Source organism: Sinocyclocheilus anshuiensis, unplaced genomic scaffold, assembly GCF_001515605.1.
Source record: "Sinocyclocheilus anshuiensis isolate Anshui unplaced genomic scaffold, SAMN03320099.WGS_v1.1 scaffold217, whole genome shotgun sequence".
Classification (NCBI taxonomy): Eukaryota; Metazoa; Chordata; class Actinopteri; order Cypriniformes; family Cyprinidae; genus Sinocyclocheilus; species Sinocyclocheilus anshuiensis.
The window spans coordinates 196,175-212,283 of record NW_015536538.1 but is presented as its reverse complement, the minus strand read 5'-3'; the positions used below and the strand labels follow the sequence as shown (position 1 = coordinate 212,283).

Here is a 16,109-nt window from a genome sequence, read left to right as displayed (position 1 = left end):
AGTAAATCACGTAAATCACTCGCATATGCGACTAAATCTTACTCTGGGCGACTAAATTATGTCTAATATTCTAATAAATTTAATAAATTCTCAGATTTTACTCGCCAGTGTGTGAGTTGGAGGTTAAGTATAAGTTTAGCCTAGATATATTTACACTCGCCGAACACTCTGACTGAGCGTTTCAGAGTTTCGCTCTCCGTCAAGCGATCTGTGCTATTTTTCAATTAATCTCGATGGATGCGCAGTGTACCTGTATTTGACGTACCGTAAACTCTAGTGTGAAGGCGCACGACTTGCTGTTGTGTGCTGGGAGCACTGTTTCTCACACACACGCAAAGAAAGAGAGAGAGAGAGAGAGAGAGCGAGAGAGTCACATTGTATGGAGCTGACGCGCTACATGTAAATGATATTCTTTGTTGTATTTTTCTGTAAAAATAACAGTTCATTTAGAATTATTCAGCTTTTAAGAATAAGCATAAGATATGCCGGTTTCTCCAGTAGTGGGCGGAGCTAATGCGCAAACGACTGGCACTCGAATCCAGTAGCTCATTAATCCTTAGTGCGTTTTATATTGTTCTTATTAATTCGTATCATCTTATCAGTATTTTTTATTTTTTTTTTCCGCCCCAAGTTTTTGTATTGTTTTTACAGAAACACTGAATGACACTGAATGAACAGTAAAAGTACTGAAGTTCAGTTAAAATGACAAATATGCATTCATAAATGGTTATCAAGTTTTAATTCTAATGACTAAAGTTCTATCATTAAATAATACTTGATTATCATATTATAATGCTTGACTGACTGAAGTTAAGAGTGTACTTTCAGATATTTAAAAAACGGTGCCATTTTACAAACATTTATTATATAGTCTGGCGAGTAAACTAAAAAATGTACTAGCCAATGGCGATTCAATTGCGAAGGTGTCCGTAGAGGGTTGTATTACTGTAATTTATAATTTGTCACATGATTCTTCAGAAATCAGTCTGATATGCTGATTTGCTGCTAAAGAAACATTTCTCATTAATGTTGAAAATAGCTTTGCTGCTTAATTTTGTGGAAAACTAATAGATTTTTTAGTATTTTATTTTGAATAGAAAAAAAAGAGCATTTATTTTAAAGGGAAATCTTTTGTAACCATATAAATGTCTTTACTGTCTCTTTTGATCAATTTAATGTGTCCTTAACTGAATAGGAGGATTAATTTCTTTTCAATATAAATTACAAACATATAACATTTTAAATATTTAATATATGTAAAATGTACTCATTTTGTTTGGCTTCAGAACTTTTAGTATTAAAAAAAGATTGAGTGCTTGATAATGGCAAAGAAAATAAAAATAGGCAGAAATGAACATGTACAAGTAAATATCCTATATTGGCGGCTGTGTCGTTTTTATTCCAAACACTTTTTTGAAGGAATATTGTGTCTAGAAGACAATTGTTCATCATAGTTAAAAGAATTATAACACATCAATATGTAAATGAACATCTAGGAAGTACATAATGAGTTGTATTAGCAATATTTCAAAGTATAAAAATACAACCAACAAACCTCCAATACTTAATTTCATTGTACAAAAATGAATTGAAAAAAAAAAAAAAAAAAAAAGCTGTGTCATTTCACAAACATAAGCTTTTTGTATATATAAAAATAGTATATCAGTCTGGCAAGTAAACTAAAAAATTTACTAGCCAATGGCGATTCAATTGCCAAGGTGTCCGTAGAGGGCTGTCAACATTAAGCTAAAAATCACCCAGAATATTCCTTTGATCTTATTTCCTTCCCCCTAATTTGGGATGGCAATGTTACCATTAGACAAAGTGACTAATGAATATCCAATTTTTTACCAACCATTTTTTTTATCTCAATTCAAATAAACCCTCGTTATTTATAGTACAGTTCTAACGCTTGGGGTTCTAAGATTTTCTGAATGTTTTGAAAGAAGTCTCTTATGCTCACCAAGGCTGTGGTTGCAAAGCTGAATTTTCAGCAGCCATCAGTTATGCTGCTTAGTATTTTTTGTGGAAACCAGATTCTTTTTCCACAAGTTCTTTTTCAAAATTTTAAAAGAATATAAATTACTTGAAATATAGGTCTGTTGTTACATTATACACTTGATTTTACTGTCACTTTTGATCAGTTTAAAGTAACCTTGCTGAATAAAACTGTTTATTTCTTTAAAAAAAATACAAAATACATCTTACAGACCTCAAACTTTTGAACAGAAGAGTATATGTAAAAGTCAACATGTGTAATCTCAATGTGTTTTCACATCTGTTTCCAAATTCAGATTTTTAAAGCACTTTAAAATATTAAAAAAGAGCCTAGTTGTTTTTCCAGATTTAAATTGTTCCTACCTTAAAAGTGAGCTTGGATCACTTTTGATAGCATTTTAGTCCACTTTCTATTTATGATGTTTAATTCAATAACCATACAATAACTCACATGCGTACTGTAGGCCTATCTCAAAAGTGCTCTAACTTCATGCTTATCTGAACGGACAACGAAGACATGCCCCTTGCCAGATTTTGTTTTGTCTGCATGGAAAAGTCCAAATCAAATGTTCCTTGCAGCTTTTGACTCTTGCCCCCATGTTGTTCCTGTAGGTATGAAGTCAAAGGTTGACGAGCTGAAAGCAGCGTACGACCGCGAGGAGTGTCCGTGTCTGGAGGAGTATGATCCTCACACGGTGGCCAGCCTGTTGAAGCAGTACCTGCGAGAGCTGCCCGATAACCTTATGTGTAAAGAGCTGGCCCCGCGTTTCGAGGAGGCCTGCGGGCGGCCCAGCGAGGCAGAGAAACTGCAGGAGTTTCAGAGGCTCCTGGGGGAGGTTCCCGCGGGGAGCAGAATCCTCCTGGCCTGGCTCATCACTCACATGGACCACGTCATCGCCCGCGAGACAGACACCAAGATGAACATCCAGAACATCTCTATTGTGCTCAATCCCACCGTACAGGTGAGTTTATGATCTACAGGTGATGTTCGCTTGATGCAATACTGGCCCTTTTTCCATGTGCAATATTTTGTAAATATTCAAGTATGTCCAGATTTGCAAAAAGTGAATTTTGTACCCTGGATGGAAGTAGATAGTAAAGATTTTATTCTGTACAAGAAGTTTAATATAGTGAGTGAAATGTTGCTAATCATCACTGATGGTGTTTCAGTAGATGGTTTTAAATGCATTTCTGCTCTCAGACTGAGGGTTGTCCTACTTTATAGTCTCCCAGGACACATGGAGGATAGAGGTACCCTCATACTGCTAATGAGATCATTGTTTGGGGTCATTTTTATTGGAGAGAGGACCGCAAATTATGCAGAGAAGAGGGGAGAATATGATTGGGCAATAACAATGAATGTACCTCCCATAAACAGTGGTTCTGCCTTTTTAATGTTCACCATAGCTGTATATTTCTGTATGACACAAAATCAATCCTTTGTCCAATGCTTTCTGGTTTGTAGATTGGGAATCGTGTGCTGTACGTGTTTTTCACTCACGTCCGTGAGCTGTTCGGTGATGTGGTTCTGAAGCCGGTTGTCCGTCCTCTGCGTTGGTCCAATATGGCCACCATGCCGACCCTACCTGAGACCCAGGAGAGCATTAAAGAAGAGATCCGCAGACAGGTGGGGCACAGGACTGAAACAATACAGCTATAGGCCTATACTTGTCCCCATGAAATCAAAATTAAAGTTTTTTGGGTGTTAGTATTAATATGTTAGTCTTAAGGTTATCTATAAGGCAGTGTGCTCCAAAACAGTGACAAAATTCGCATTTAAAAGATATAAGCATTCAAAGCTTGCAGTTCGTCACTTCCGCCAAAACGGCTCAACGTCACATCTTACTTCAGCTTCTCATCAAACTTTCTGTCCAATCAAATGCTCTCTAGAATCCTATAAAATTCTACACTGTAAAATAGACGCTGAAGTTTTAAAAAGGGACGGGGCTGCTTGATATGTCCCGCCCTGTCTTCCTGTTTCAGTTAAAATGACGTCAACACAGAGTAACGTTGCGTGTTTCCAAGCATTTCAGGGGACCTTTAAAATAAAAGAAGTGGGTCAATCTCACAAACCTGTCTAATGGTTCACAGTTCAACCCAAAACTTGAACAAAAGATGACGGAATTATATTTTGCGTAATAAATAATGCATCTTGTGAGGACTGTTAAGATTTTCATCCAGATCGTATGATTTACCTGGAAGAGGAAGCTGTATGATGGAAAAAGTTTAGTGTTTTACATAAAATAATTCGTTTTATTGTGTCAAAGGCAAATGTGACCTTAGAACAAGGAAATGCGTGTGATATTCAAAACAGGAGATGAATCCAAACTTCGTGAGTGAGGAGAGACTGGAAACAAAAACAGATCTGGAGCAGAGAAAACGAAAACAGTCCTGATGTGTGTGAATCTATAGCTGGCTGCTGTCACATGACTTCAACAAGATAACAACACTACATTTTATGGCTCAGAGGTTGCTCTCTGTGAGAAACGTTCTCAATTTTGTTTGTTAGATGTGTCAACTTTGTCTCAGATGTTTCTCATAAAAATCTGTTGAAGGAATAAGACACAAATTCATATTGAAATCACTGACTTTGATTGCAGATTGCTGAACACAGTTTGAGATGTTGAGATTTCATCTAGAGCTCTAGTAAAAACTGGGGTCTTTTTCTCAGGAGAAAAGTCAAAGCAACAAGAGACGAAACATGAGAAAAAACAGCCTCATTTGATCTAGGACAGCTAAGATTTGTAGAGGTCTTGTTTGTGAGTTATAGTGAAATTTGTCACCGAAAGAGCAAAAAAATGCATTTTCAGTTTCAGCCGAAATGGTTTTGGAGAACCGAAATCATTGACCAAAAACGGTAACGTTTAATTAGCGGTTCTCCAATAGCACATATTATACTAATTTATTATTATACGTTTAACTTGACCTGTTAGTGATGTTTTATTAAATATATTTTTAAATAAATCTGTTATGAATGAGTCTGTCATGAAAACGAGATTTTATTCATGTTTATATTTCAACGACAAATTGGAACAGAAAGCGAATTCTAGTTTTATATGTTGGTATACCCAGTTTTTATTTTAAATGTTTATTATGTATTGATAGATTATTTCATTATTAAATAAACTGTTTCTGTAAATGGAAACTTCTTCTATTTCAGTTTCAGTAAAAAGTTGATTTCAGTGCATCAGTAGTGATTTTACATGTGTCTTTCTGCAGGAGTTCCTCTTGAACCGTCTGCACAGAGATCTGCAGGCCGGTGTGAAGGATCTGTCCAAGGAGGAGAGACTCTGGGAGGTGCAGCGGATCGTCACCGCACTGAAACGCAAGCTCCGCGAGGCCAAGAGACAGGCAAGAGCTCTGACCCCTGCTTTACTGCACATCAGCAAACATACATCTCCTAATGAGTTTGTCTGAGAAAGAAGAATCAAATACAAGAATGGGTTTTAGTGGAATACTACATTTGCATTTCCTTACAGAAAGAATAAATGGTGACATTTGAAGTTGGAAATGTTACTTGAAACTCAAATACAAATAGAAAGAGAGCGGTATTGGGTAGAAATAAAGGAAATATACAATGTGGAAGAATTGACATTTATTTTGAGACTTAAAAAGTATCTGTTTCTAAAATATTGCGAGACATAGCCTAGATGGAGTACTGTACTATAAACAATAATCAATGATTGTGTATATGTAAACCTATACTTACCTCAAAAATAACATGTATACCACTTGTTGTATTGTTTTATTTATTTAATTTTATTCTTTTTACCCCGCATTTCTATATAAAAATAGATGAAATTGAATATTAAAAATAAAGAACAGAAAGACGAGAGAGAAATGAGTGAACAAATCACAACTTGTTTTTATTCTTTATCAAACATTTTTAATGAAATGAGATCCGGTTTATTTTTAGAATTTTTAATCAAATAAATTTGTTTTAAATGTTTTTATTTGTTGTTTATATTTATTTGTTTACTTTTTGCTATTTTTCACTTGTTTTTCGCTATGATTATACAGTAGCTATGTCGTTTAGCATAGTTATAAATTATAAACAAACAAAAAGTTTTATTGCTGGCCACTTCTGTAAGAAACTGTTTGCAACTATAAAATGTAATTTACGCCCCATTGTTTATCATGCCACACTTCTAGAAACCTCCTCATGTGTTGTTTGTTCTCTGTGCCTCTGAATCTGCAGGAGTGTGAGACTAAAATCGCGCAGGAAATCGCCAGCCTATCTAAAGAGGACGTATCAAAGGAGGAGATGTCTGAGAACGAGGAGGAAGTCATTAATCTTCTCCTGGCACAGGTGAGGCCACCTGCTCGTGTTTCAGATGCTGGCTCGACATTGAAATGGCTACACAGATAAACAAATCAGCTGATCAATGATAAGCATCACTGTACTTTGCATAGTATTCGCCAGAGCCGTTTTTAACACATGAACCTACAGAAACACATAATGTGCAGATGCTTGCATGCACACCTAAGCAGCATGTGAAACGGGTCTTTTTTCTGTCATTTAGCATGTTCCAATTCTACTCTACAATTTTGCTGCATACTTGCACTTGTGCACTTGTGAATTGGGATGCAGCCGAAGATTATTTCTGTGTGATGTTTGGTTTGTTTCTCTACCGCCCCCTGCAGGAGAATGAGATCCTAACAGAGCAGGAGGAGCTGATATCACTGGAGCAGGTGCTGCGCCGGCAAATTGCCACAGAGAAAGAAGAAATTGAGCGACTGCGTGCGGAGATCGCAGATATACAGAGGTGAGAGTTGACACACAGGTAAAATGATCAAATTTGTTGCTAATTATAATAATACATGATCATAATCATGTGATTTCTGTGGGAAGCAACATTTTTGAAAAGTCTCTTCTGCCCTTCAAGGCTCATTTTCTGGTTCATTTTCTGCTTTAAATGACACACACACACACACACAGCCGTCAACAGGGCCGCAGTGAAACAGAGGAGTATTCATCAGACAGCGAGAGTGAGAGTGAAGATGAAGAGGAACTGCAGATGATTCTAGAAGACCTGCAGAAACAGAACGAAGAGCTAGAGGTGAGAACTTTGTTTGTACAAAGTAGGGCTGTCAGTCAATTAAGTTTTTTAATCTAATTAATTTCAGGGTGCTGCGATTAATTAATCATATTAATCGCAAACTAAATTTGGCTGTGAAAATACCCCCAAAAGATAATTTAAAGTTATTAGTGTGTTAAATGTTTAGGCTACAACGTACCTTTACCTATATCTGCATAAAAGAAGATAATTTGAGAAACATCTCAGTATTTTTTGTTCATGCAATGAAAGTCACTGGTAACCAAAACCGCTTTGTTAGCTTTGTTACCAACAGTCTTCAAAATAACTTCTTTTATGTAGTACAAAAGAAAGTAAGTCATTCAGGTTTGAAACAACATGAGGGTGAGTACATGATGACAGAATTTTATTTATTTATTTATTTTTAGTGAACTATCCTTTAATGTTTTTTATTTATTTATTGTTTAATAAATGAAATGATACTCCAAAGAAGAAACTAAAACTACCAGCAGGTGGCGGTAAATGTCTTTATAAACGGCTCTCTTTACGAATGGGCTACTGAATCATTGATTCACACGATTCGTTCAAAACGCGGATTCATTCAGAAACTAAACACCGTGTTGCTTGGAGACGCACAACAATTCTGCTGTGTCTTTTATAGGTAATATTTTCGTTGGCAAAATTGAACAAAAACACACAAAATTATTTTTAAAATATAACACAATATTAACTTCTTATTTACTGAATTGTTGTATAAAATGACATTTGCACTCGTGTTCTCGGTGACAAAAACAGCAAAGATAGCCTATTGCTCTCACTGCTCGTTTGATATCGCTTACGATATAAATATGAGACAAAAACTCATACAGGGGTATTTTTTGCACCAATATCTTGAATTTTAGGTTTTAGGTTGGACAGTAATTGAAGTTTGAAGATTTTTTTGTTTTAAGTTTTAATAATTTTGTTGTGTTTTTGTAATTTTTATTAAACTTTTTTTTGTAAATATGTCCAATTTTTATATATTTTTAGATCAGTTTTAATTATTTTAGTACATAAAGTTAAAGTTAAAATGAGAAATGTTGAATTGGCTTCTGGCTAAAAATTTTATATATATATATATATATATATATATATATATGTATTTTATTTCAAGTAAACATATTCAAGAAGCTTTTGATGGACAAATTCAAGTGCCATCCTACTTTTTTTGTCTTACTCAAGAAGTATATTGTTTTCATTCTGATATACATCACAAAAGAAAAGGAAAGTTGATTATGTTTTAAGCCAGTTTTAATGTGCAGAGCCTGCTTGGCTTCTGTAAATGTCTAATTACTTAATTATATGATTTGCTTCTTAGCATTTGGCCTAAACTACTCATTGAATTCTATGCATCAGTCTCATCTTTGTCTTTGTTTTGTTTTACTGCAGAATAAAAACACTCATCTGAATCAGGCCATCCATGAGGAACAGGAGGCCATATTGGAACTGCGTGTTCAGCTCCGCCTCCTTCAGACTCACAAGCTACAGCAGGAGCTCACATCCCCTCCCACTTCCGAACAGGCCCCGCCCTCCCAGCCCAGCCCAGAGGAACGATCTAGAGCGGACGAGCCAATCAAACGTGCCGCAGCGGTCGCCATGGAACCCACTGCCGCAGCCGCTGCCGCCCCAGCCAATGGGAAGCCTGGAAAAGATGCCATGAAGCCATCGCCCAGCAAAGACAAGAGGGAGGCCAACCTGTAAACCATCTGACCATCACTACACCTGCGCTTGTGTTTGCTCATCACGTAACTGTGACATCTTGGGTCAAGGGTCAGCAAGGTGAAGTGAGATGGTCGTTACACTGGGAGAAAATTGGACAGCAGAGGACGGAGGCGAGATGTGATTTGTAGGTCAATAGGTCTAAAGAGAGGCGAGTATGGGAAACATTTCTGATTGGTCATCGTCACAATGGAGTAAAATTGGATTCTTTTGACACGTTTAAGTTTGTATGTGAAATTTCAGCAGCACAATCAGATCTTTGTGTGTGTGCTCAGATTCGTTCTTTTTTCTAAATAGTTAAGAGTATTAAGGGTTTGTGTTTAAAAATCCCAAGTTTGTTAAAAGAAAAAGTGAATTTCATCTGTCCAGGTCAATTTTTACTCCAAAATCAAAAGAAAAAATAGATATATTATATTATATTTTGCATTAAGAAAATTAAGCCTCTTTTATTTCTTTTTTTTTCTTTTTTTTTCTTTTTTTTATTTTCTAACATTATTTACATTACTATTAAGCACTTTTCTACATAATTGCCATTACCTTAATTCAAATAAAATGTCATTCTCATGATGGAAATGTGGTAATACGGAAAAATATTGATATATTATTTACATTATACAGTATATATCATGGTATTTTTTTGTTGTACTGCTTTTATGCAGATTTAAATTTAAAACATTATAGTATTTTAAGTGCAAATTGTTCTTAATAGTCATTAATGTCACAATTAAAAAAAAAGTTTAATTTTCTTTATGCAAGCATATTTTTCTTTTCGATTTTGGGTTAAAATGTATGAAAGCCCGTTTCCATGGAACAAAAATAAAGTGTAATTGCATCTCCCAATTTGGATTTAGTTTTTTCGCAATTTTGACAAAAAAGGTCAGAATTCTGAGATATGAATTCAGAATTCTGACTTTTTTCCTCACAATTCTGAGTTTACATCTGACAATTCTTTTCTTGCAATTTACTTTTTTTCCTCAGGATTTTGAGTTTACATTTCACATTCCACCACAGAAAAAAATAAGAGGTAGTTGCGACTTCTTATCTCAGTTGCTAGTTCATCTCATAATTCTGAGGGGAAAATTTGAATTTTGATAGATGAACTCAAGAGATAAAGTTTCAAGATAAAAAGTTGCAATTTCCTTTTTTTTTATTTCATGGCGTGAATGGGCTTTTATATAAATGTGACATGTTTTCTTAAAATTCAGTACTTCAAGCATTTCAAGAAATACTAATAGGATGTTCACTTAATTGCATCCTGTGTGAAAGCTCCAAACCACAGGTGACGAACATCCATATCTTCTGTGTTCACATTACATTGTGCAAAAACAATCATTTCAGACAAGCAGGTTTACTTTATTGGTTATTACGAACAAATGCATTTTATTTATGCAGTTCTGCTCATAATTAAATTCCAAAGTAGTGAGTACATTGAGAAATGTCCTGGATGTCTGTTGCCAAATGCCAATGCAGAAGCAAGGGGATGAGAATTCATAATGGGCTGCCAGCTCTCCAATTGTGGGTCCAGGTCTAGAACAGAGATCAAACTGAGTGAAAATGAAGTTGTGTGTTTTCTGAAAGTGTTCACTGTGCCATAGGTGACTGTGCAGCCGCACGGAAGAATTACTTTGAAGATGCTCTGGGACATTGTCATACAACTAGATTGTATTTTTACCTATTAAGATATTCAAAGGAGACGGATTTGAACGTTGATTATAAATTTCAATATTTAATAATCATATATAAACATCTAATCTGTAACTGCACTAAACCGCGCAGATCTGCACTTCTAGAATGAGAATGAGTTGATTGCCGTTTGTTGTGGAGTTGATAACATTTTTGTCAGTTTCCGTACGTTCCCGTAATGTCACGCTATGTTTTTTAAAACAAATTTCATGAAGCACAAGAATATTTCTGATCGATGATGAAGTTTAAGGGTGGTTTTAATAAGTGTAGGTGATCAGAATCAAAGAAAAGAGATATTGCATTAATAAAATGTTGCTTATATTTGAAAGAAAGCTTCATTTTCTTTCTGCAGAATATCTTATTTTTCTTTCGATTTGTGGTGAAATATGAACATAACTTTTTTTTTTTTAGAGATCCACCCAACCGGTCCTGAAGTTTTGGCACAGTTGTTACAGATGTTCTGACACACTTGATCGATAGTCATTTTGGAAACTTGCACTAGATTGTCACCAATTCTTTCCTTTTTTTACTACCAATATTCTGTCAGTTTCATTTTATGTAATGATTATTATTTTTGTCTAAAGTGCTTGTTGAATGCTAGTGGACTACTGGATTATTGTATATTATTATTCTCTTTCAGATATAACACATTTCCTCCCTCATTTTGCTTTTGGTTTGTTTTTTCTTCTTCTTTCTTGTCATGCTGTCAAGTTGCATTTCAGAAATACTGTATAACCCCCCCCCCCCCTTGATGTCTCTCTGTTAGAACTTATTTCAAAGAGATACATACCTGCTCATCTACTTTTGGAAATGATAGTTTTTCATATTATAAACAAAGCTTTTGTAGCTCGTGATCATTGCGAACAGAATGCTGCCATCTAAAATAAAATGATAGGTTGGACAGTAATTGAAGTTTGAAGATTTTTGACTGGAATACAGAATATGAAGGATGGCCTGTTGCTCCTGCGCTGAAGGTGAAGATCATGCTGCTGTGATTAGTGTTACCACAGTTATGGACAGACAGATGTATGTGGTCTAATTTAACACTAGAAGCTTAGAGGTGAAGGCTTTCTCTGTCTAGGTTCCAACTGCAGGTCTAGGACAGACGAGTCAGTGTAAGCTACCAGGCAGAGAAAACCTCTCGATACAAAGTCCAGAGCTTGAAATCTAAGACCATCTAATCATACTGTGATTTAAACAGCATTCATTTTCTTGTTTTATTGCATATGAATTTGCATGATAATGACAATAATGATATTGAATTAAAATACAGCAAAATATTAATGTTATTTATTCAATGATTCGTGTTATATTAGGATTTATGTTTTTTTTTTTTTTTTATTATATTAGTAAATTATGTTTTTATAAAGTATCCACATAATTATGCATTAATCCATAAAGTTAAAATGTGACCCTGGAGCACAAAATCAGTCTTAAGTCGCTGGGGTATATTTGTAGCAATAGCCAAAAATACATTGTATGGGTCCAAATTATTGATTTTTCTTTTATGCCAAAAATCATTAGGATATTAAGTAAAGATCATGTTCCATAAAGATATTATGTAAATGTCCTACTGTAAATATATCAAAACTACATTTTTGATAAGTTCTATGCATTGCTAAGGACTTCATTCGGGCAACTTTAAAGGCGATTTTCTCAGTATTTTTATTTTTTGCACCCTCAGATTCCAGATTTTCAAATAGTCGTATCTCAGCCAAATATTGTCCTATCCTAACAATGGAAAGCTTATTTATTCAGCTTTCAGATGATGTATAAATCTCAATGTCAAAAAAGTGCCCCTTATGATTGGATTTGTCTTATATAAATAAATAAATAAAACAAAATTAAATTAAATTTCTGAATAAAGTTAATCTCTAATCCAATTGAAATTTAAATCGATCAGTAAAAGATACCAGTAAAAACGTAGGTGTATACAGACAGACGGATGGATAGATGGATAGATTAGATAGATAGATAGATAGATAGATAGACTTTAAAAATATGAAAAATAAAATCATATGCAAATAACAGTAATAAAGGGCATACATTTATTCAATTCACTCTCAATTTTATTATTGTTTTTATATTATTATTTGAACAATCGCTCTCTTTGAGGCGTGGCTTATGTCATCACGTGATGTGAGTGACAGCTCAGTCGGTTTCCGTTAGATTTGGGAAGGAGATGGTCAGAGTTTGTTTTTTACGGATGAACAGTCCGCTGTGACTGTGATGGATGAGAGTCGACAAAACAAGACTGGAGACTGTTAAAATAATGTTTCAGCTGCCTTAACGTGCTTTACAATGGCCATCAGGGAACTGAAAGTTTGTCTGCTCGGGGTGAGTGTTGAGATTCCTCCGTCTGCGGCTTCAGGATCATCGACATACAAACTGGAACTCTGATTATTTCGGATTCCTTTTCTCATACTCAACAACACGTAGTAGTTTTTTTTAACCGTTACGAAGTTCCTCTCTCAGTCATGTAATACAAATATCGTCGGGTATTGTATGAGAAAGCTGGAGCTTAAGCTGGACGTGTTTTTCGCATAAATGTATTCTTTAGGAATGTTGGCGGCCATGACGTCACCGCCGGCTGGAATCTGGCTGTGTTCGCGATGGAATTCTAGCGCACTAAGCTCTTCACATTGCGCAGTATATACTGCGTGTTGCATATAATTAAAAAAAAAAACGTAAAACAATTCATTGGCTATGAACAGAAGAGCATACTACCATACTACTCTCTGACTGTGTCGGCACTATTATATACTGTGCACATATTTTCTTTTACATGGAATACCTGTAGCTGTGAGTTACAGCCTGTAACTGATTTAAAGGTCTTATTGATTGAAATTAACCTAAAGTTAAGACATTTTATGCAAAATTGGATTTAAAATGCATTCCAAGGTGATAACCAATGTGATTAAAGCAAACATGATGTAATAAATCCAAATGACAACAATGCAGCATACAAAAGTTTAAAGGGGTCATATGATGCTGCTAAAAATAACATTATTTTGTGTATTTGGTGTAAAGTAGTTTCGCTTTCACAACGAAACACACAGCGTCTTCACGACATGGCGGCGGCAACAACAATACTACAGTGAGACTAAAAGTTACGTCTTCTTTCTTTGCGTGAACATTTAGGCGGTGTTATGCAAATCTTCCCACATCGTGAAGTAGACATGTGGGGGCGTGTTAGAACGAGCCGTTTTAGGTAGGTGTGGTTGACTTAGAGAATATCTCTTTGGATTTGAGACTTTAGTCTTTGCAACTCTACAGATCTTCTTTATGCACCAAGAGCTTGTAACACTCCAACGAGAAAGGAAAAATTTAAATCGCATCATATGACCCCTTTAAAACACTTATTCACTAGAAACTGAAGGTCAAGTTAAGTGCTTTGTGGATATGGTATTTTGTACAGCATGCTGTAGTCATATGCTGTGTGTTATGGCAAAAGTATGTCATCCAGGTATTTTATACATACAGAGGTTTTTATTCCATACAGTGTACAGTATGCATACTTCAGAAATTACATATTGCAGAAAAAAAAAACATGAAATCTCAAATTCCTAATGTCCACATCATTTGATCTAGTTCTATAATAGTCTAAAGTCATGTGTCATACAGCGAAAGACATTTAAACATTGATCATATATTTGATATTTCACGATGTTTCAGTGCTTTTGTTTTTCTCATAATCACAGGACACAGGTGTGGGGAAATCAAGTATCGTGTGTCGATTCGTTCAAGATCACTTTGACCACAACATCAGTCCAACGATAGGGTAGGTGCATCTGGTGAGGTGAAGAAATCACATCCGTCAACTCATCTAGAGGAGGAAGAGTGTGTCTAAATATACCTTCATGAGTCAAACCAACAGTTTTAAACAGCTGATTCAGAGTCAGTTCAGTTGTTTCCTCTCAGTTTTGTTTACATCAGCACATGCTGATTTCTCTCGGTTAGGTTACTCATTACACTTAGACAAAAGAATATTTTTAGCTTTGCACAATTTGCACTTAAACTTTTTTTTCTTCATATTTTAGTCATGGTCACTGTGATGTAATTTCCTCCTTGAATGAAGACTGTTACACAGTTTATATACATGTATACTATTTAAAAAATAAATGAATGTCTTAATATATATGAATGAATAGTATATATTTTTTTTTTATCAAAATTGAATTTATTATTATTATTATCATCAAATCATATGTTTATCATGATAATATAATCTGTTTTTCAGTGCTTCTTTTTTAACTAAGACTGTCCCCTGTGGAAATGAACTTCACAAGTTTCTGATTTGGGACACCGCAGGGCAGGAACGAGTGAGTGAATTTTTATTTTGTTTTATTTATTTAGAAATTTGCTTAGGTATATGAAACTTTTACTTATGTATGTGTTTGTTCATTTTATTTCATCTGAGACTGTCTTTTTTAATGTCATAATTCTGCATGTTTATTTGAAGATCTTTGAGCAGATTCGCGCATCCACTTCTATCTCATGCAACCCGAACAGAGTTTATTTGCTAAAAACACTCCATCCCATGATTCCATAGCATTCAGCTTCTGTTTTCCACCCACATATACACACACACACACAGGTTTAACATGTTTGGATTCTTGTAAGTGTATCTGTGCCCCTTAACTCCCAACCTAAATCAATAGTTCATTTATTCGTTTATTTGTTTATTTATGTTTGGAACACCTTGTGAGTGAGTAAAGGATGACAAAAGTTTATTTTTTGGATGAACTCTCCCTTTAACACAAGATTAAACGATGCAAGATGATTCTAAGTCAAACCTCTGTGTCACATTTGACATCACAGTTGTTATTTAGAGAAATCACATTTCATTTCCAACTGCACAGTTTTGTAAACGCTACTGCTTATATGCTTAGAATTACTTTGAAGTTCATTTTGTTGATTTATTCCAAATAAATATATTATGATCCACAAATAGGCTAAATGTAAAGAGATTAACAAAATGAAACATATTCACAAATAAATAGAATGAGGTTTGCAAATAAAAAAGCATATTCACAAATATATATTTTTATGTCACAAACACAACATTGCCTAGCATTCATTCATTCAAGAAATTAATACTTCAGCAAGTAAACTGATAATAAGTGATAGTAAAGACTTATATTGTTACAAAAGATTTTTATTTTGAATAAATGCTGTTCATAGTTTCCAAAACATATTAGCACAACTGTTTCCAACACACACACACACACACACACACACACACACACACACAGAGTTAAGAGTTCACTGAAGGTGTGACTCATCGGGTGTGTGTGAGTTTGGGAAGTGCTGGCATGACTTTGTGTGCACGTCTGTATGTTCAATATTACTGTCTGTTCAGATCACTCGGAAAATATGTGTCTCCTTTTGAACTTTACATCATCTTCTTTATAGCACATCTCCTGCACCACAAGTCATCCTAATATGCTTTATTAAAACAATACTACAGTAGCTACGTTTTTTTTTTTTAAAGGGGTCATCGGATGCTACATGCACTTTTACAAGTTGTTTGAACTGAAATGTGAAAGTGAAAAAAGTGAAAGTGACCAAGTATGGTGACCCATACTCGGAATTAGTGCTCTGCATTTATCCCATCCAAAGTGCACACACACA

At 34.9% G+C, this 16,109-nt stretch overlaps 2 protein-coding genes across 3 annotated transcripts in view; both read left to right on the top strand.

Annotated features, from left to right (window-relative positions):
* LOC107696059 (ralA-binding protein 1-like) overlaps nt 1-9,075 on the top strand; it is a 15,895-nt gene extending 6,820 nt beyond the window's left edge. For both annotated transcript variants that reach the window (XM_016496206.1, XM_016496213.1), the window contains 7 exons: nt 2,611-2,960; nt 3,464-3,625; nt 5,218-5,349; nt 6,197-6,307; nt 6,643-6,764; nt 6,938-7,058; nt 8,463-9,075. In XM_016496206.1, the coding sequence (XP_016351692.1) occupies nt 2,611-2,960; nt 3,464-3,625; nt 5,218-5,349; nt 6,197-6,307; nt 6,643-6,764; nt 6,938-7,058; nt 8,463-8,774 (1,310 nt within the window). In that variant the 3' untranslated portion in view covers nt 8,775-9,075. The remainder of the gene's footprint in view (nt 1-2,610; nt 2,961-3,463; nt 3,626-5,217; nt 5,350-6,196; nt 6,308-6,642; nt 6,765-6,937; nt 7,059-8,462) is intronic.
* A 3,558-nt stretch (nt 9,076-12,633) lies between these two features.
* The window catches only part of LOC107696047 (ras-related protein Rab-31-like), an 8,409-nt gene continuing 4,933 nt past the window's right edge, over nt 12,634-16,109 (top strand). Inside the window, exons 1-3 of the mRNA XM_016496197.1 lie at nt 12,634-12,812; nt 14,177-14,256; nt 14,716-14,797. Coding sequence (XP_016351683.1) covers nt 12,777-12,812; nt 14,177-14,256; nt 14,716-14,797 — 198 coding nt within the window. The 5' untranslated portion in view covers nt 12,634-12,776. The remainder of the gene's footprint in view (nt 12,813-14,176; nt 14,257-14,715; nt 14,798-16,109) is intronic.